A 21,735-nucleotide genomic window follows, 5' to 3' on the forward strand; every position below is an offset into this window, starting at 1 on the left:
TGAGCTCCAGACTATTGGATGCCAAGGAAGCTGAAAACCAACAGAGTTAAAATAGCAATTTGCAAATTAAGAATGCAGGAATCTCACTCACATGCCTCTACAGCCAAAGGAGAGAGCTCTCATAAAACCCTTAAGGGCTTTTTACTTGTATTTAAAACACAAAGGATTAGCTTTCTAAAGCTTCTTTCTGAATTTAATTGGGCAAGTATAAGTTTCAAAGTAGTCCATCTGCCTGGAGCACAGCAGCTGTGGTGGGAAGTGGAGAAAGCTACTGCAATATTTGGATAAATTCTCAAACAAAACTGTAAAAAGTCTCCAGTAATTAGTGGATGATATGAGAATTCAGAACTTGGCAGTGGAATGTTATTTGCAGAAACTGTTGGACTTGTTTATTGTGGGACTTGTTTCCAGTGCACAAACACCACAGTGATTTCAGTACTTAATTCTTGCATATCATCAAAGTAAAATTTGGTGTTAATGCACATACTTATTCCCTCAATATTTAATGTGACATTTCTCTCTGCAGAGAAATAATCCAACACTCATTTTCTTCTAAAACTTTATAATAGAATAATATCACATTATTACTTTGCTTAAATTGTATTACAGTGCCTGAATGTTACATGATGCTACAGAACAGTTTGCTATATTCTGTAACAAGATCTTTCCCACTTCACCCATCTCATCAATTCTCTTAAATTAAATATGGTAAAGTCTGTTTAATGCTTAAAACCTTAAATAAAGGGTTCTGAGCTAATGCAAGTGCTAAGGCTAATGAAACAACTGGTGAATTAGCAGGGAACAGAGTTAATGGTAAATTAGAACTATGCTGGGAATTTAGCCCCAACCTTGAAAATCACTGCAATCCTAAAGCCAAACTCCACTGGATTACTAAAAATCTCATAGAATATTTCCCACTTTTTGCATAAATTTCTCCTCTTATCCCTATTCTGTTGTAGCAACCAGATTCAGATTTAGTTTAACTTAGTAAAAATACAGGGAAAATATTTGATATTCAGGTACGTCTCATGTGTGAGTTCTGAATCTGAGCAGTCGAAATCTGCTGTTGGTCCAGCACATCCTGAACCAGGGCTCAGACTCTTTTGGAATGACTGGGGTAGGAGAATTCACATTTGTGAGGAAGTCTATCACACATGTAATAAATGGTTACTGGGACTACATTACTGTCCAGACTGATTTTCAGAAATGGAAGATTTAGTGGCCATTCAAAATGTTCTACGTTTGTTTTTCCATGACAAGCCCTGGACAAACGTGGCAAACCAGACCCTTCCAGCCCAGCCTCCTGCACACAAACTGAGTATATTCCTGCATCTATCTCTTTGATTTTTCATCCATAGCAGGATTAAATTTTCAACTCTAAGTCTTAAGATCTGTATCTGGGGTTAGGTTCAGGCCTATGATATTTTATCCACTGGATATAAATATATAACTATTTTTGGGCATTGTATTGTGTATGAAAAAAATCTTAAGGTACCTCAAAATTACTAAACATTTTTCAGTTTCCCTACAAGTCTCTAACTGCCAAAGTTACAGAAGCACTGCAGATGAAAAGTTGTTGGGAGGCAGCAGCAGAAAATTACCCTGTCTGCCAGTTTGTTCAGCTACGGCTGTTGTCTTTTTATTTTTCAGGAAACATTGTCTGTTGTTCTGCATTTGCCAGTTATTTGGTCTGGACCTCTCTTCTGATGCCAAAGTATTCACAGAACTGAACTGACAGAACTGAACCAGCCCCTTGGATATGACTGGCCTTGTATCTGCAAGAACTGCAGTAGCTACACATCAATAACTTCTCCCACTGAATCCCACTGGATGCTGGATTTTCCCCTGGTCAGGAGTGGTTACATTTTGCTTAACTGTTTGGGAAGATTAGTTTCAACTGGAACATTAAAAAGATGGCTGAAGAAGAAAAACTATCTCTAAAGAAAGCAATTCAGTTGGGTATAAAGGGATATATTCCAGCGATACATCTATGCATCAGAAATGAAAACACCCCCAAAAGTTATGATGCTTCTTGTTTAGACAAGATGCAAATAAAACACATCTGACTGGTCCATCCCAAAAAAAGCTGGATCACTAATGGAGAGCTGCTGTCAAACAAGAGCCACCAGGAAAGCCATAGACTCAACCTTACCTTTGAATTAGTTAACCATAAGTGTAACAGCCTTTGTAATACAAAGATCATGTTGGCTTCAGACACCGGGATTTCTGCATTCCCTGGCTACAAGAAATCTTTCTGTAAATTTTCTATTTAATTTCTTCATCTGAGTGTTTGGTCTGATCAGCAATTAAATTTGAAGGAAGATCCCTAAGGAGAGCACATCAGTGAAAAGTATATGGGATGGTGAAGAGAAGAATGATCAGCTCCAGGAGTAAAGTGCTAAGCTGTACCTCGGGAACGATCTCAACGTACAGGTCAAATGACAAATGAAATGGGTCGCAAGGAAACACGTTACTTACAGACTCTCAATTGTGATTCAATGGCCCAGCAAGGCATGAAAATGCGCCCAGTGCTCCTGAAAAGGAACAGCCTGGACTCTGCTGATTTCCTGAGGCACCCCCAGCACCGCAGGACCAAATCCCAGCAGGTCCGGTTCAAGGAGGATGGTGTGAGCACCAAGGCGGAGCTGGATGCTCATCCCGCCCCAGGCACGGCTTTCCCCACTGGAAAAACAGAGATATTTAGGGATCACAATTTTTTGCTGACTCGCTCTCCAACTTTTCCAAGGGCTCAGAAGGGGCTTCGGAATATTGCCATACAAACCTCTCCCAGCCTCAGGAAACACTTCCCGGTCTTTAAGAAGAAGAAGTTGACAGTAAGTAAATCGTTAACAGAGATGCCAACAGAGCCTGCACATGCCATCCAGGTAAATGGCAGTCTCTGTGAACAGGACATGATGTCTGCAGATCTCTGTTACCTGAGGATAACGAACCACGGGGAGGATGGATGCAGGAGTAGTGAGGGGGATGGGAGGTTGAGTCAAAGAGCACCAAAAGCACAAAGCAACGGGCCCATCTACTCAGATGATTCCTCAGTATCAGAGAAGACAACTGTGTCCACACAGGTGCCTGAATACATACACGTGAGCTTTCCACAGGACAGAAATGTTTCCATGGATGCACCAGACACAGCCACCAATCCAAGTCATTCCCTGCACTCCTCTGCTGTCATCCACGGCACCGAGAGCAATGAGAACAGCACAGTGTCCTCTGAGTCTGACAGAGCAGAGCCTTGCCTGAGCAACTCTGCCAACTGCAGGGAATGTGATCCCCCTTCTGCTGCTTGTGAAGTGGGCAAGAGCGATTCTGAGCTGCCTGCAGCCAGCAGAGATGCCAGCAGCAAGGAACCCTCCCCAGTGTCACCTCCATCAAATCACAGCTCATCTCCTTGTTTCCTCAGAGACTGTCACCAGGCAGGAGAGCACAAACCAGATTCCAGCTGCCTGACGTCCCCAGGTGACCACACAGCCACATCAGCGACCAGCAGTGACGCACCACAACCTGCTCTGTCCTGTAATCCTGAAATCCAGAAGAACTCCACCCAGTCAGATGCTTCCCAGTGCAACAGCTGTTTAGAAGGATTTCACATAAAGTCTTATCCGCCAAGGAACGAAATCAAACCGCAAACCAACAAAGAGATTAGTGAAATAAATCAAATTCACTTGGCACATGGCGAACTCTGTGCCCTCCAAGGCAGGCTGCAGTCTGTGGAGGAATCCTTGCAGTCCAACCAGGAGAAGATTAAAGTCCTTTTGAATGTAATCCAAGACCTGGAAAAATCCAGAGCTCTGAGTGAAGGGTATGGTCCATTTTTAATATTAGTAATTCATCAGAAGTGTACAGTAGGTGTTAGCATTCTTTTAACCTTTGCTACTGAAAAACAGATCTCTTCAGATATTTAAAGATGAGTTTGCAGAAAAGGCATCTTACACCATTTTTGTGGTAATTGGGCCTCAGCAGAGAAGAGTCTCTGCATAGTTTGGCTTTAGCTGCCACTGCCTTTACTAATTCCAGTGAGACACAGCTTAACAACTCCCTTTTTCATTTAGATTGATGGTGTTCGATACGAAGCCACTGACACCTGAAAATTATCAGTCTCCAGCTGCCTAAAATCTGAATGCAGGAGAACATCAAAACCCAAGAGTTCAATGTACTCCTGCAGCACAACAAACCCATGGCAAGGTCAGATACACACGTAGTGCCCAAGCACTGACACAGTTGATGTCACAAAAGCCACTCTCCTGCTCTATAAATCATCTCTATGAATCATTACTGCCCCTAAAAACAAGTAGAGGGAGCTGCTTAAAAAGGATTCGAACTAAGGACACAGAGGGAGTAAAGACTCCAGGGAAGAACTCACTTGAGAATCTCAGATTTCAGAGCTCTGCTTTCTGCAGCTCAGCAGGAATGAGTGACCTGTGTTTGTGTCGGTAGCTAAGGCTGCCAGCAGCATTTATACACTTACTGATGCATTATAAATAACAGTAATACTATAAATCCAACTGAGGTCTCAAGAATGGACACCTTCATAGGTTAAAAAGGAATTCTTAATAATTCTATGCTCAAACCAGGTTTCAGAATATCCTCATCAAGCTTTCCACACCATTAACAGCATCTCCCACTTACAGTGAATGCATCTAGGATACACTTGACAGTTCTGCCTGGTTATAACACAGTACATCCATCAAATAACTTATCTTTGAAAAACTCATGGGTAAATCTGTCAAAGTATTAAGAGAATAAATGTTCCATTTTAATTTATTTTTTTAAAGATTAAACAACATGTAGTCTATGTTATCATGAACAATTTTATCCTCAGCACAGGCTGCTTAGGCATCTAGAATAGTCACTTATACTCAACTGCTTTGGGCATCAAACAGCACCCTCAGTTTTAAAATCAGATCATGTGTATCAATAGCATTAACTGATTAAAATTAATGGATAAACCAGATAACATTCCGCATTTCCACCAACTGTGCAAACATTACAAGAAGGCTGCACTGAGGGTTTTGGGTTCAAGCTGCACACAAATAGCACAGAGCACGACCCTGCCTTGCTCACATCACCCAGCATTGGGTCTTTGCCCTTGTTCCCACGTGGGCAGAAGAGGGTTTTGTGGCTGTGCAGAACTGTCAGGATAGAACCAACTGAGGCCACAATTTTATATGCCCCAACTTTCTAACAACTTCTGCAGAAAAACAAAGAAAAATCCATTTTGAAGAAGTCTTTCCTTTACGAAGAATTTTAGCTGGTAATTGAACTTCTTCTATTTGTGATGAATAACTTTCCAACTCACACTCTAAATATGAATCTACACTCACTAAAAATTTTAAAATATCTAAATCTAGTTAGCCTGTGATTTTACTCCACATAGATTATCTTTTTTATCTGTAAGCATTAACCAGTAATGTCCATCTGGCTGTTGAAGTGAAAACACTTCTATTAGCTTCCACTGGGCTCAGAGAAATTGTTATTCCATATAAAATCTTTTCCCAGGCAGCTCAGCTCCAGCTATCCTCTCTCTGAAGCTTGTTCCATATCATTTTCTACCAACAACTTTCTAACAACAGACAAAATCGAATACTGAGAGAAAAAATGCAAAATAAAACATTTATAGCATCCCAGAACCCTAAAGTTCAGCTAAGAGGCAAGATTTAAGGCAGGGATCCAAGCCTATGTCCAGCTTAAGCAATCACTTCTCTGTTGTATTCTTCACCCAGCTACCACCTGGAATGTGCTTCCTTCAGAAATGACAGGAAAGAATCCTCACTCCTTCTCCCCTGCACGCAGTCCTGGATGAGAGACTGCACAAGTTCCAATTACAAATCCACGTTTCCATTTGCAAATCCGACCGTAGCAAAGATTAATTTGCTGGGAAGCACGGCCAGATTATCCAGCAATATTTGTAATCCATTTCTGTTCAGTTTCCACAGGGTTCAAAAGAAAAATTTTGTCAAATACCTTGAAGTTTGACACTGGGATTCAATGAGAAGCTTCAATCCATCTTCCCAGAATCTTCCAGCAGTGACATTTAAAATTCCAAGTACTTGGATAGTTGCACATGAAGAACTTCCACTTTAATTCCAAAACAATCAGGAACTTATTTTGGTACCAACTGTTCTCCCCTAATCCAAATAAAACTTGTTAAATATGAGTTACTCATCCTTCAGACTTAATGAACCACCAGTTTTGAACTGTTTCTAACAGTTTGGTAAAAACCAGTATGATAAAAATAATTCAGCTCTAGTTGCTGTTAAGTATAAAAATCCCTTTTTTTTTTGTTCTCAGCACTCCAAATTTATATGCTGTGAGCAGTAGAAATCTGACTTGGTTATACTCAAGTAAGGAAACACAAGAAAAGGAAAGACTGGAAAGCAGAAGGGCAAAGATCAGATTTTAAACACCTTAAAGCGGGCTTGTAAGAAATAGTTGCATGTCTAAAAGTGTTTTCATAACAAATATTCCTGCAAGAACCAACAACCACAATCCCAACAGAGCAACGTGGGAAAGATGCGAGACAAGAATCACAGGGTTTGTGTTTTTTAAAGCCACCTTCTAACTTAGAATTCTACACTAGAATTTTTAGTAAGGATTATGGAAGTGGCGGATTTTTGTTGGTAAAAGATTCAAAGATGTGTTACTGTATCTATAAACACACTTTACACCAGCTGCTCTCTGTTACAGGAGGAACTTCTACCACACTGGCCAAGACCTGAACAACTGCAGCACCTGCCAGAACACCGCCTGCATCATCTACAGGTACTGCCCTCCTTCCCACAGTCCTGCATGGGCTGGATATCCCCCCAGTTGTAAAACACAATGTTTTGCTCACAACTGTAAAATGTCTCAGCTGTGACTAATCCAGTTTTTAACAGAACACCAAGTGGTGTGAATGAGGCGTTTCCTTTTGTTTCCCAAGCAGAAAACAATTGATGGTGGTGTTGGCTGAGGATTCAAATAGAAACTCGCCACCAAGGTTTCACAGAGTTCTTACTTAGGCTTTGAAAACCTCTGATGCCATTTCTGAAGATGAAACTCCTCTGTGTGCTGCATTCTTAAAGCTGGGATTTCTGTAATACATTTAGATCTTGGAAAAGATAAACAGTTCTCCAAATGCCAGTGAGCTACAGCTACAGTTCATGTTCACCAAAATTAAACTCCCACATTTCTCGCTTCTGTAACTTTTGTTATTCACTTAAGGAAGTGCAATTTGACCAGAAAACTTTGCAGCACTGTGTCCTGGAAGCTGTACATGTTTCAAACACCATGTCTGTACAAACAGGCTGGAAGAGCCTCCAGTTCCCCAGCCATCCACCCAAAGCCAGCAGGTTGTACTCTGCATGTGGTTCGTCCACTCAGCAAGGGATTTTATAAAGTTTCCTCCAATTTATAAACACTATCTCATCTCTTCAACCTCGTTTATGAGGCAGAGAAAACAAATCTTGGGTTACTTGATTATATTTACAAAAATAAATGGTGAAAATTTCTCTTTTCGGTTGAAACCTTTTCCTTAATTTCAAAGAACATGGCAGGCCATTATCTTTGCCAGTTTGCAAGCAATATGACTTTAATTTTTTTTTAAGGGATATAAGGAATAGAAAATACCCACATGGAAGGTTTTTTTCACACCACATCTTCTACACAAGCCAAATTTGCTCAGGAATTTAATAAACTGAACATAGCACTGGAACCTGTTGTTCAACACACAACTCAGCCAGGTACTCATGTCCTAAACCTCTGGCAATGAAATCCCAAAGATGTCACAAATTAAACACCTCAACTCCTCTCAGACAGAGCTGTTCATCTTCTTCACAGCCCACGGGGTACTCTGGAAGTTACACAACTTATCCCAGAGCACACACTGGGTCTGTATGAAAAGGAAGATCCAAGACAAAACAGGTTTCCTTTACTTGGTCCTCATCTCTTAACAAACAATCTCTGGGTATTTTATTGGGCTAGACACAAATAGATCACTCTCTAGAAATTATGTACAAACTACCCTTTACCACAGGTTGAAGAACAAACCGTGATGGTTACCTTCTGGTTTTAAGTTTCAGTGCAGGAAAGGTCCTGAACAAGCATCACAATTACCCAAAGAAAAGGACGAGGGAAATAAGAAAACACTGATGTGCTTTTTTGATTTCCTAGGCAGTTTGTAATGACAGTGGTGCCTGAAGGTTTTACAGTGCAAGGATTAGTAGAACATGTAGAGAACATGGTTGCTCTAAAAAGGTTCTAGTTTTTCTAGTTTAAAGAGGGAAACAGGAGACAGAGCAGGAAGAACAGTTTTCACTTTACAGAGATGTTCCACAAGATGAGGTTATGAAAAAAGTAGTCTGAGTGACTAACATTTGAAGTTAGACAACATTCCAAATGAAATTGTTATCAGTCTTTGCTCTAGACAAATCCATGTAATTTTTTTTTTATATTTTATGTAGCCTAAAGGTCTGTGCGAGTATTTTCCCCCTAACACAGCACCCCTGTTTCCATTAATTAGAGACTCAAATGTTTTAACTTGCTCCCAGTTTTCCTGCTCCTAAAGAACCCAGCTCATCAGTGATGCAGGATGTGGGGTTGCTGTCACTGAACCATCTTTATCACACGCATTTCAAGCAGTCCCTGAGTCAAACAATGCACTAATCTCGTAGAAATCCCAGTGTGGATTACACTGATCAGTAAAGTAATAAAGAGCTTTTCTGCCTAACAGTGCCTGTATATTTGGCTTTATTAACTCCCCAGCAGGGATTCCAGACTCGGGATTTTCAATCTAGATCATGTAACACAAATGCTTGTTTATAATAAACAAATGCAAGTAGCAAATACAAACATTTATCTGGGCATATCACGGACAGGATTAAATGAAGACTGAATTGACCTCTTGCCTCTGGAGATGATCTCTCCAACATTAAATTAAAAACTCTGAAGAAGGGCAGAAAACAGGACTAGGAGCAGATACTACCTTTACATGTGCTAGAAACCCAACATTTAGTATTCTTGCCTACTGAAAAGTATTAAGTTGCAGCTTTAGCAATAAGCTGATAAAATGCCAGAGACACTGATTTTATATCACTTCCTTCTACCTCTTTTATATTTGTTATGTCTTGCTTCTTGTTCAGAGATCCTTCTCCAGCTTTTCTAAATCAGAATAATCCTACTGCTTGCTTTTTACCAGCTGAGTTGTATTATTTCATTAAAAACCCCAAGACACGTGAATTATAAGGAAACAAGCTCCTAGTTAAGCTTAAAGTATTATTTAACAATTTTCATGGATTTCTATAGACATAAAAATACAATGTGTTTAGGATATACATATTTACTAGCTTTACAGATTTCTTCTAATCAGTGCCAAAATCAATTCAGGACCTTGAAGGGACATCTCAAAAATCCTCAGGTTGTGCTTGGATTATGAAAAATACCCCCTTTCTACTCTCCCCCTGCCTCCTAAAACCTCCCCAACACACAGAGCTGCTACAACCCTGATACTCTTCTGGCCAGAAAAGATGATTGAAATAAAGAAAATACAGAGAATCCTGCTTAGTCACTGTCCACAGTGACTCTTTTAACCTTCCATTGATTTCTATGCACTCATCTGCTGTTATCTAATTAACATCTTGGCTCTCATTTGACATTAATAATAATTGGGGTTTCAGTGGAGAAAATGAGTTCTATTTTCCCGTTAACTAACAGCACTTACCTCAAAGACTTACATATTGGCTCACTTTCATACATTTTTGCTCCTAGCCTGTCTCCTAGTGGGAGACATTCACATTTAACACAGTTAAGCATGTGAGAGTTTTTAATTAATTCCAAGGATATGACTGTTAGATTGTGGTATCAAAACCTGACCTCTGAGTAAAATGCATCGAAAGGTCATTCTGGTACATTTCTGGTTTTTCTCCCTTAATTTTTCTCCCATTGTTCTGGGCAAAATGCTGGAGTTCTTACGTCATTTAAAGTAAAAGCTTTCCCACGGAAAAAAAAATTAGTAAATTAATTTATTGTCAAAGTAGAAACCAAAATACCCTTGTGTGTTCACCAGGTTCTGTTACTGAATAATGCCAAATTATTCTGATGAGACAAACATCCCTTCCAGGTGTTTTTTAAAGAGGGGATTTCTCTCTTACTAGCTTCAATCTCTTCATTTTTCCATAGTGTAGAATATGACTTCAGACAACAAGAAGGAAGATTTCACCAGATTTTGAAAACACTGGATAATGCAGAGCAAGATTCAGCTTCAGCTTCACCTCAGAAGCCACCACCTGATCCTCCAGCTCCAGAGAAAAAGGAGTTAAGGAGGAAAACAAAAAAGATGAAAAGAAAATGCTTCTGGTGGATTTGACTTCCTTCTGCCTCCTTTTACATTTCAAAAGACACTAGAACAGAAAGAGCTCGGGAGCACAGGCCTGAAATGTGCTGTTACAAAGCCACAAAGGTAAAGAATGTTTAATTAGGGTATCTGAAAAAAATCAAAATAATTGAATTTAATCATCTCACTGAATAAAGGTGCATGAAGATGCTATTTTCAAAAGAGAAATTGTTTCTTTCAGAAGGAAGCTCTCATTTTTTTTCCAAGGACACTTTCATATGCTTTCTAAAGACCTTTTTTTCAACTTTCCAAAAATAGCAAGGTTCAAATCTCTACTTAAAAAAAAACAAAAACATAACAACCATGGTAGATGAAGCTAAGCATGTCACACAGCATTCATTTCCTGTTTATAAACAACATGGACTAAAATGCAAGAACTTCACTGATCTTTGAACAAACCACACCATCAAGAACAAATTCAGGGAAACCTATGCTGTTCATACAACTCTCTCCTCAAAGGAGATAATTATAATTGTTCCACTTCCCCACTGAAATGTTTTTGTTGCTGTCGTTCATCTAATATTGAACAACATCAAAAAAAGGAATTTTGGTGTAAGTTTTACTCTGCCCTTTTATTTGTTCATTACGAAAAGCCTCCATTTAGAAGTTCCAGCCATTCAAGAGATTTCTCTGGAAATAACAGGGGAATCATAAAACAAGGGAAGATCATGGTAACCCTGGTCTTACAACCCCCTCCTCAAGCAAGGTCAGATTAAGCGAATTTGAGTTTTCAGTCTCTGCAAAGAAAAGAACCCCAGACTCCTCGGGAGGGGCTGCTCCAGTTTTGATTCCCAACATCTGATCTGAATCTCACTTATTTTAACCTGTGCCCTTTACACCTTGCTGTGTCCAAATGCACCTTCAGGAAGAGCTGGATGGATAACAAGCCCTCTCTCCTAAGTCTTCACCTCCTAAAGATTGACCCAACCCAATTTTCACTGCCTCTCTGCTCGTGCTCCTGCTGCAGCCCAGGGGCAGCTTGGCTGTTTTACCTCCAGTAATTTGATGTCTCTCCTCTACCTGGAAGCCTAAAAACTGGACACAACCCCTCAGATGTCATCACACAATTGCTGGATAAAGAGGAATCACTATTTTGGCTCCTCTCTTACTAAATCATCTGCCCAATCTGTCCATTTAAGACTGCATCACTATATTAAAATACCCCAAGCTGTGGTTTTTTCGGCCTTAAGGTGTGAGTTGACACACAATACAAAATTGGACATGAAAATGATATTTAGTGAACTTCTCTGCATTACAGAAAAAAATTAGATACACCGAAAAGATTTTATCAAGTGTCAATGCAGTGACTTCTTTCCTCCAAAAATAATGGATTTGCCAGCCAGCACAGGGAATGCCAATGGAACCTAATTTAGGGCTGATTATCCTATTATTTTACTCATGGAAAAACGTGGCCACCTTTCATCTGGGGGGGAGGGGCAAAGGGGAAAAAGGTTTCCCAAAGCAAGTTGAGTGGAATGTACTGCAGACCTTTTCTTAGTGACCCTGGTTCAGGGTGTTCCATAGATTAACCCCTGCATCCTATTTTTCTAAGTCATGCTGTATCGATTGTGCAATGTTAATTTAAAATGTCTGTACATTTTTTTTGTACACTTCCGTGTTCCTTGAATTCTTAGGGTTAATTACACATTTGAAAACACATTAAAAACAATTTTGCACAGAAGAATTTTGTCTGGAAGAATTAATTATTTTTTTTTTTTAATAGAACTAGTCTTTTAGAAGAAAGTATGCAATATGTCATGGCTTAATTTAACAAAATTTGAGGGAAGTGACACTTCTAAGAAACAATTCCATGTTAAGTTCAGTGAGTACATAAATGACAAGCACAAAATTATCATGATTGTAGAGATTTTTCAGAAGGAAATTAATTTTTACCAGCAAAAAACACCAATTTAGTGAGACAGAAAAGCTCTTCACTAATAGGTTGTGGGTACAACACAGGTTAGAATTAAATTACTGCATCAGAACACATCATTATGTTACTCAAGTACTCTATAATTGATATAATGAAGGATTTATCAGTGTCTAAGTTATTCTTGTGTATTAAAATAGCACTTTAAGACTAATATTCTCTGTGGTAAAGGTATAATAAGCAGTACCAACAGGTGTAACACTAGCTAAACCAGAAGGTTTTTTCTGCAGTGAACTGATTTTTAATAATTTATTCTATGAAAACAGTCTTTTTGTCTTTCTTTTGGTTAGTAAGTACAAAAAAAAAATAAAAAAGCTCCTTTTCAGCTATTTGATTTTGGGTTTGCACACATAATGCATATGATGCCTTCAGTGTATCTTCAAAGGATCCAGATGATTTGATTTAAACAAACCACAGCACTTTGGTTCACCACGGAGCACCAATCAATTCCTGGGGTCAGGAAAACCACGCAGGAACTTCAGTTTAAGAAAGTCTCCCCAAAGAAAGTTGCAAGTAAGGCTCTAAATCTTCCTTAGGACCTGAACAGGCATCAGTGCTCCTGAAAAACTGAACTATACTGATATAAATGCTTACAGGGTTTATATTTTAATGTCTGAGCGTGAGGGACTCCAGAGCTGTGGGTGATTTTTAATCCTTAATCTCCCCGTCAAAACGAGCGGCTGTTTTCCAGGTTCCCAAGGTGGTTGTTTTTCAGTTCCCCGTCCCTCAGTGGAGCCTGAGATGGATCTGAAATTCCCTTTGTGCCATCTGCACACACAGTGGGAGGGCAGCACTCCGGGTACCCAGGGAGCTGACCCTCAGCTCCCACTGCTGCCACACCAGAACAGTCATTTGTCTCTCTGCCTTCAGCTTTCAAACTCAGCCCCTCCAAGACATCTGTTTTCCAGTGCTGCTAAAGCACTCTCCTTCAGAAAGGTTGGCCTGGAATTCTCTGTTTCAAGAACTTCGGTTTTTTTGTTTGTTTATTTTTTTTTTGTTTTTTGTTTTTGTCAGCAGTAGCAGCAACAGTCAAATTCTGGAATATGTGTTAGATCTACACTCAGGAGTTATTTAAAACACAGACAGAGCTCCCTCATTCCTTTTCTCGAGGCTCTGACTACCATGAGATATTTTTATCAGGTTTCAGGAGTCAATTAATAATAAACAACATTTAGATTACAAAGGAAGTGAACGGCTGTTCTTTGGAAAAAAAAAGAAAAACTAATTGAAACCTAATAGGCATTTTTATGGAATCCCACAATAGTTCCACTGAAAATAAAGTAAAAGTACCACGGAAGTAAATTATCCCTACAAAAGAAAAAGCATCGTGTTTTCACAATCAAACCACACCTACTAAATGCCAGGAGTTATTATCCCCAGTCTGTCACACACAAAAGGCTTTCTGCATAAAACTTTAAAGGGAACATTGGAACAAAAGACTATTTGTCACACTAAAAGGTAACAGTGGGGATGTGTCATGGATGCATCAGCCAAGATCCATCAGCACAAAGATAATGCTTGGTTACTGGTTTGCTTTGATTTAACATGGAAATTTGTATATCCTAGCAACAAAATAAGTAAAAAATACTGTGGGGTTTCTGAGAAAAATGTATTTCAATGACAACTGTAATATGCTATTTATAAAACATTGCACAGAACACGGTGTATTCCAAACTTACTGTGTTTGAAATGGTTGTTTTATGGAGTCAACCTTACTTTCTCTAAAAATTAAGAATGTATGGATAAAATACTGATTTTTCTATCATATAACAGCAGTTCATGTAGGGCTTCTGGCAGTTTTGTGCCCTATAGCTCTTTTTTAAAAAAGCCACAATACTCAGTAGTCCTGCCAGCTAAGATACAAACCATCTTCCAAGGGAAATTTATCCTCTAATGTATGTTTTGTATATTTTTAGGCCCTTTAATGTGATGTTATCTTTTGCAATAAAATGAGATGCTTTTATGAGGTTTCAGGAGCCAATTAATAATAAACAACGTTTCGGTTACAAAGGAGGTGAACAGCTGTCCTCTGGAAAAAGAAAAATGAATGGAAAACTAGTAGGCATTTATATAATCATTCTGCAGCTTTTCCAGGTAGAACAAGGATTTAAACTGGAATACTGAACAACACATCTGTAGCTTTTAGCTAGACCATGAGTATATTTGAATATATGGGATTGTCCAGCCACAGCAGCTCTCCAAAGAGTTCCTCTGGTCATTATTTCCCCACAGAGAAAGCTCTAGAGTAGCTTTGCTTAACAGAGCATGCCATTTTCTATTTGGTAAAGCCTTTATGTGTGTATAAATATTGTCTGAAAACTTCTCTGTGTGGCGTGGCTACACCCATTTCACCATGATAAACTGACACTGCGAGCAGAATCGAGTTTGAGGGTACTAAAGGAAACCTTTAAGTTGAAAATGGTGGATTTATGATATTTCTGTTTACCTAATCAAGCCAAGACTGAAAACAAGTATTGTGTTCTCTGTGCTTTTATGTTTTACTTCCATAATTCCTGCAGTAGGACTTCACTGCATCACATCTTTAACCAGAAGTCTAAATTTCCTGAGATATTCAAGATGAAGCTGAATACCCAGTTTCAGACAATAAACTTGCCTCTTTTCACAAGTTCAGAAGCGCTTCTACAACTAGAGAGAGTTCAGGTTTTATAGATTTTTAAGTGTGAAAGCAACCAAGCTGTTAAAGCCTCCAGCTGCTAAAGCAGCACAGTGAAGGCAAGAATGGCATTTAAGTAAATCTTCTCTGCAGCAGCTGCAAAAAGCCAAATTACTGTTCCACCACCACCACCTTCTCCTGAAGGGATTGTTTCCTTCTGAGCCCAACTCCTCCCAGTAACTCCACGAACATGTGACAGGCAGCACCTTCCCTTTCCCTCCAACTGGCATCAGCAGCAAGAAAAGATCAGGGAACTGTAACCAGAAATCCTTTTAATGCCTTCTCTGCCAACAAGGAGAAGATTGTGGAAAGGACACCTGGATATGAAAATTCTTACCCCTGCCAGAAAGTAAAAACAACCACAGGTGAATGAAATCCAATCATCCATCCAGTGCAAGGCATTTAAACTTGCAAGGAATTACAGGTCTTGTATATTGTAACCATAGTTTTTATCATTATAACATTAGCACTGCTTTCCACACTATTTTCAAATTCTAGAAAATCACATGGCAGAAGATAATAGAAATACTTGCAGTATTCAGAAATCTAGTAACAGATTTAAGAATCTAAAGAGTAACCTTCTGTTCTCCTGGAAGTAACAGATTTATTCCCCTTTGAGATCTCTGATACCTGAATAACATCAGCTGCACACTCTGACTGCAGATATTCCATGTGTCCCACCTGTACCTGCAAAGTTCACCATTCTTGCAGCAACTTGAGCTCACCTAAACACTCTGCAGGACAAAATTCCTGACCATCTGCTTCATTTTTTAAAAATTAACCATTCAGGCCTTCAGCAAGTTTGACCCTTTCAAGATGTTTTAAAGCAAACCTGAAAATTAAGCCAGGGAACTAAAGCCAGTACACAGAGCATGAAAAAAAACCCCACCTTATTTTGCCAATTCTTTCTGAATTCAAAAGACTATTTTGTTAACTACAAGCAATTTCTTCACATGTGAAAGACTACTCTGTTGAGAGGTGTTGCCTCAGCTGTAGGAAACTCAGTAATTTATTGGAATTCTGCCGTGAAAAACCTCTAAAATGCCCAATAAACACACATGCATAGGTGCTTATGAGTATAATTAGCATTCAGAAAGCTGCATTTCAAAAGTCACATTGAATTTGTTCTTTTTAGGTTAAAACAGCTGAAGAAATTACAGTAGATGAGAGAGAAAAAAAAAAAAAAAAAGAAACAGATTTTCCAAGCCATTTCAATTTACTGCAACCAGCTTGTTTCTTAATGAGAAGGATCTTTTATGCAGGATCACCACAGCTCTTGTTTTGCTTCTTCATGTGGTGTTTATGGGATCCAGAAATACTCCCTAATAGACTGATTAAATCATCCATGACACTCAGATCATGATTTCCTTGTGACACAGAAAACCTCTGCAAACACTGCAGGGAACTGAAAGGTTCACTGGTCTTCATTCCAAACCATTTCCCGTTGTGACCACGGATAAACGCCCAAGGGTTACACACAAACAATGACAGGCCAAGTTCTGATAGACAGCTGACACAATTCTGAGACTTGCAGAGGGACCAGCAGGGAGTTTGAAGCAATCACTGGCAAATATTTCCTTTGCAGAGCTCAATTATTAGGAGACTAATCATTAGGGGACTCGTGCTCTGGCTGGCAATGATCTAAAACTAGTATTTTGGTTTTCCAACAGAAATAACCAGGGAAACGCAGCACGGTTTGAAAGACATGCAGTGTACCCTCATGGCCAAAGCAAACAAGTCAATGATGCTCATGGATTCTGCGGAATCTTGTAAATCCTTAAAGACAAACAGTTAACATCCATCTTCCCATCAGCACAGGCTGAAGGGCAGGCTCCAGAATTCCTGATGGACACAGCTCCCTTGCCTTCTCACAAATAGTCTAAATCTAGAGAAGCCCTCATGAAATATGTATTTACATCTAAATAAATTGCAGAATCTGTCCTTGAATGTAACTCTTAAACTGTGGAATGTCCCCCAAAAAGTCTCAGGTGTGTGCTCTGTGCCAGCAGAGCTCCAGGGGCTTTTCCACCTGCCAGTTATTCCTATAAGTTATTCAGAACAGCTTTTTTGTTTTGATTTGGTTTTTTAAGTTTTACTCAGACAAGTTCAATTTAGGTTAGTGGAAACACTGTTCTCTATGTATTTTTTCTTTTTGCAAATATCAACTAACTTCAGACTTACCATTTGTTCTTTTAAAGAACATCCAAATCTCACAACTACACTGCAAAAGACACTACAGTGGCACAGCTGAGTGAAAGCAGAGTAAAGCTTGAGACCTTTCATCTGAAATTAAAATTGAAAAGTTCAGAAACAAGGACTCCAAAAATGCTATATTTACTTTTTTTTTTTTTTTTTCTTTTCAGGATAACTATAAGATGAGTTTCAAAACATTGGAAATACATTAAAATATTACTCACAATTAAGGGATCTCGCCCCATTGTAATAACAGTTCTGTTCACTGTACGTAACAACTGCACCATTATTTCTTGGATATGGTGATAAGTTGAAGCCTGTAAATGAAAAAAAAACAACAGAATTTTGGTATTAAAACCATTTCTCCTGCAAAAGTAAGAAGAAACCAAATAATTCCATGTTGACAGTTCAAGCTGTGTAAGATAACAACCCTACTGCAAGAGCAACACTAATTCTTCCTGCTCACACTGCTCCTTAGTTGAAGCCATTTCAGTGGAATTCTCATTCCAAGGGGACACAGTCCAATTTCAGCCTCATCTACTCCACAACTGCTTTTTGCTTCCAGCAGTCACTTCCCATCCCTCACTCAGGGGACTCGTGTTCCCCCAGCAAGTGAATAGTCTGTAACTCAACAGCAACACCCTGGTAACAGTTAATTAAAGCCGATTGTCAATGCCCTCAGGGCAGTCTGGAGCTCAGGAATATTCTTGCAGTCGTAAAGGATACAGTTTTAAAGAACGAAGTCATCTTCATTTAACCCTGCAGCTCTGGGAGGGCACAAGCTGATCAGCCCCACTGCCCAAGTACTGCTCTTGTTGCCCAGAAGATTTTCGATTATTTATTTTAAAACACTGAGCAAATGGCAATAACTTTATATTCACCAGTTTTACTGTCTTTACTCTGATCACTACACAGCTTGGGAAACCAGACTGCAACAAAGAAAGAAAAAGTCTAAACAAACTTCTAACAGAAAAAGCTAATTAGCTGATACCAACAAGGCACCTTTTTAATGTCAGGAACAGTTTGGAAAGAACACCACAGTCACAGAAGCCACGGGGAGTTCTTAATGTTTTAGGTCTCTGAGGTCCAATAACACCTCAGGAGAAACAGCTTCTGACTGTTTTTCCTCTGAGACATCCAATGTTTTCTCCCTTTTTTCTTCTGTTCTGATTAACCTGGATCAGGCCACCACAGTTTACAACAGGGACCTTCCTTACATTTGGAAGTTCATTTACTATTACATTTAGTCCTGTTGTGTCCTCTGACTATAACACACAAAAGCTTAAATGATCTTCTCAGCTGTCACAGCATTTCAGAAGTTATTATATTCTATAAGTGAAAAAAGTATTCCCAGAATAATTTGTGATTGTTTTCTTCCTTAAAATTTCAGAAAAAAATTCAACAGCCAAAACTTATAAACTGTTTAGCAATGCTTTGCACAGAGGATTAATTTGTTCATTGGTTTCCTTTTTTTTTTTTTTTAAATTTTAAAATTCAAAGATGAGGGGCCATACAATCTAACTTCACTGCCACATTTCAGTGTGTGCTACACCATTAATAGTAACAGTTCAGGCCATCACATAATGGGTTTGAACATTTAGCCATGATTTCATTATTCAAGAGGAGATCTACTCTGAATTCACATCCAGCACATAACACACCTCTCCTAAGAAACTATTAGATATGCTCAAGCATGGAGAGGTTATTTTCTGCCAGACCTTTGAATTTTGCAGAGAAACATTAGCAAATGAATTAAAATGGTTTCTTTGTGAAACTGAGACTCCCTTTCTTCTTGAAAAGCTGAGAAATAATTAGACATTCAATACTGACATTCCTAAATTAACAAAAAGTGTTTTCACACATTGTCTCTGCACAAGATTTCAGCTTTTATCTTCCAGTTTCTAGCTTCAGAGAAAAATCTAACAACCCACTGCAACATGAGCCCTCTTAGATCATATTTCCCTTCACAAAGATGACACAGGAAAACCCACCATCAACTGGCTTCAGGTCATTTGATTAAACATAACTTTTTTGCAGAAGTTAATTAACAACTTGTACCATATATAAATGTTCCCTTGGAACACAGGAGTTGTATTATTCCATTTAATGAAGTATGGCCATCAAAAATGTGTGCTTGTCTTCCCTGCTGAAAAGGGTTTGCTGAGTGACCAAGGCATGGAACAATCAGAGCTCACCCACGTCAGCAGTGGGGAGTGTTCCCACAGAGCTCAAACAGATCCATTGGTGGGCTGGATGGCACACACTGGTACACACAGTTAATAGAAAATCCAAAACAAATAATTTCACTCTTTTTAAAAAAAAAAAAAATATCTGTGCAGGGTAATAGCTGTTGTTTGATTTAGCTTTCATCTTCTGTTTAAGCTTCTAACAGGGCTGGGACAAAAATAAGAGCAATTCCATTGTCTCAGAGTCAAACATGCCCTTCAGACGCCGATGGAGGGTTCTTTTATTTGGACAGTGGCACACAAGGAGTAAGGGAATGGCTCCTTTGGAACTGCAATATTACACAACCTGTGCTCGAGAAGCCACTTGGAGACTCCTCTTCAGTCAATCCATTCCAGCTGTCCCAGCTGTGTCCTCTCCCAAACCCTTAACAGCTCTGCCCTGCTCCCTACATGGGGCAGAGGAGAAACAAAGCCCTGACCCTGTGCAGGCACTGCTCAGCAATAACTAAAATCTTATGTGCTCCATCATCAGCACTGTTTTGGTCACAAATCTAAAACACAACACTGTGTGGGCTGCCAGGGAGGAAAATAACTCCATAACGACCAGATCCAGTGTGTTCACTCCCTGGTGCACCCAGGTCTGCACCTTCATGTTCCCTCTCTGACTCATGTACAGATAAAGGGACACATAAAAGGATAAGGATTTTTTTAACCATAATTCATAATCATGCATTGTTGTGACTGAAAAGTGTCTGCAGAAGACCTTAAGGTAACTGGCCCTAAAAGAATATGCAGGTTTTCCCTGACTACACTCCTTTGAAATTCTCTTTTGCTAAAGTTTTAAGATCTGCCATAAGTTGGGCAAAGATTTAAAATTTTCTGTACCATTCTGAAAGGCTTCCAGGCTTGTTTGTTATACAGCTTAAAATGCAATAGCTGCCAGTTACTGATATGGTGCACAGAACAGGAGAAGGTTCGTGTCTCTTGCACTTACAGTGTCAATCAAGATTTTACTTTAGATTCCAAGAGAAAGCATTTACTGTTACATTTCATTGTGTAAGCACTATAAATAAGAACTTGTTCTGATCCAGTAAGTATTAAACTACAGGAGGCATGTCAGATCAGAGACAAAGTCACCTTAGGAAGTCATATTGCACATATCAAAGTTGTAAAGAGGGAAATAGGAAGAGGTTTGAACTAAAACAGAAATAAAAAGTCACTGATTTCACCCCAGCCTTTATCAGTGACTTAACTGCAGTTCTGAGATTTAACTGTATTTTACAGGTGCTCAAAGCACAGTCTCAAGCTACAAAGCTAATTCCAGACACCATTCAGCCAAAACAATGCCATCCATATCCAAAAGTTGTTTGCTGTAAAGGAAATTAAAAATCAAACACAATGTCACACTGAGGTGCCCAACAACGACTGTCTATTCATATAAATAAAGTCCTTAACACAAAGCAATGTTTTTAAACAACATCCTTGCTACCTGCAGAAAGAGCAGCCAGGCAGCAGCTGAGGAAAACAGTGTTTGAACACAAGAGTCTGATGGTTCACAAGTTCCCACCCGCCAAACGACGTGAGGCGAAACAATTGAGCAGAGCTGGTAACATGAAAAATCTCTTTTTCTTTGATAGAGGAGATGCATTCTTCAAAAAGCATGTAACAGCTTCAAAGATCACCTCACAGTATAAATTTTGATCACGTGGAACACAAAACAACTACTGCTGCTTCCTCCCTGGGCTTTGCATATATTCTATTTCTGGGCATTTTCACAGAATAAATTAAACACAAAAGTATCAAAGTTGAGTTGACAGAAAGTTTCAAATACTGATCCAAAATCAGATTCCTAAAACAAAAATCCAAAATCTCAGTTCCCTGCTGAGATTGGAACAGCAGAAGAAGTAAGGACAAGGTGTTGTTGTTATCAATATTGTAAAGTGACTCTGCTACCAAAACCTGAAGTTTCCCCTCCCAGCAGGTCAAATCATTCATTTTCCTAGGAAGAGGCTGAGACCTACAGGAAATGAGTTGTGGAATAGAAAATTACATTCCTCTCAAGGTTGAAGTGCAGTCTCATATGAAAAAATTTGGTTAATTGCCAAAACATTTCTCTCTATCTGGATCACGCTGAATAAAGGCATTCTGAAGGACACTGCCTGAACAATAACCTGACCATAAAATGAACCTTTCCCATTTGCCTACAGGTAACAAAGCACAGCCCTGAAACGAGCTGGAAAGTTACACTCCAGAGAACTCTGCCCTGGCTCTTACAGACAAATGACTGTGTGATGCCCCAGATATTGCTGTGCTGAAGGTGTTCCCTCCCTTTGCTCTGTTTTTCCTCCTTCAGATGTGTCATCTCAAA

At 39.2% G+C, this 21,735-nt stretch overlaps 2 protein-coding genes across 3 annotated transcripts in view; one reads left to right on the forward strand and one right to left on the reverse strand.

Annotated features, from left to right (window-relative positions):
• LOC114059793 (dedicator of cytokinesis protein 2-like) overlaps positions 1 to 21,735 on the reverse strand; it is a 142,467-nt gene that overhangs the window by 81,996 nt on the left and 38,736 nt on the right. Inside the window, exon 15 of the mRNA XM_027888641.1 lies at positions 17,406 to 17,498. Within this exon, the coding sequence (XP_027744442.1) occupies positions 17,406 to 17,498 (93 nt within the window). The remainder of the gene's footprint in view (positions 1 to 17,405; positions 17,499 to 21,735) is intronic.
• INSYN2B (inhibitory synaptic factor family member 2B) lies at positions 1,650 to 10,970 on the forward strand. Of its 2 annotated transcripts, none has more exons than XM_027888642.1 (3): positions 1,650 to 3,817; positions 6,703 to 6,777; positions 10,171 to 10,970. In XM_027888642.1, exons 1-3 carry the CDS (start codon positions 2,439 to 2,441, stop codon positions 10,355 to 10,357), a joined length of 1,641 nt encoding a protein of 546 aa, XP_027744443.1. In that variant the 5' UTR covers positions 1,650 to 2,438; the 3' UTR covers positions 10,358 to 10,970. The 2 variants fall into 2 exon arrangements, with proteins under 2 accessions (XP_027744443.1, XP_027744444.1); XM_027888643.1 differs by having other exon boundaries at positions 10,176 to 10,283.

This window comes from Empidonax traillii, unplaced genomic scaffold (assembly GCF_003031625.1).
Source record: "Empidonax traillii isolate 1590-97213 ecotype Southwest subspecies unplaced genomic scaffold, ASM303162v1 scaffold242:size1152717, whole genome shotgun sequence".
NCBI classification, from domain to species: domain Eukaryota; kingdom Metazoa; phylum Chordata; class Aves; order Passeriformes; family Tyrannidae; genus Empidonax; species Empidonax traillii.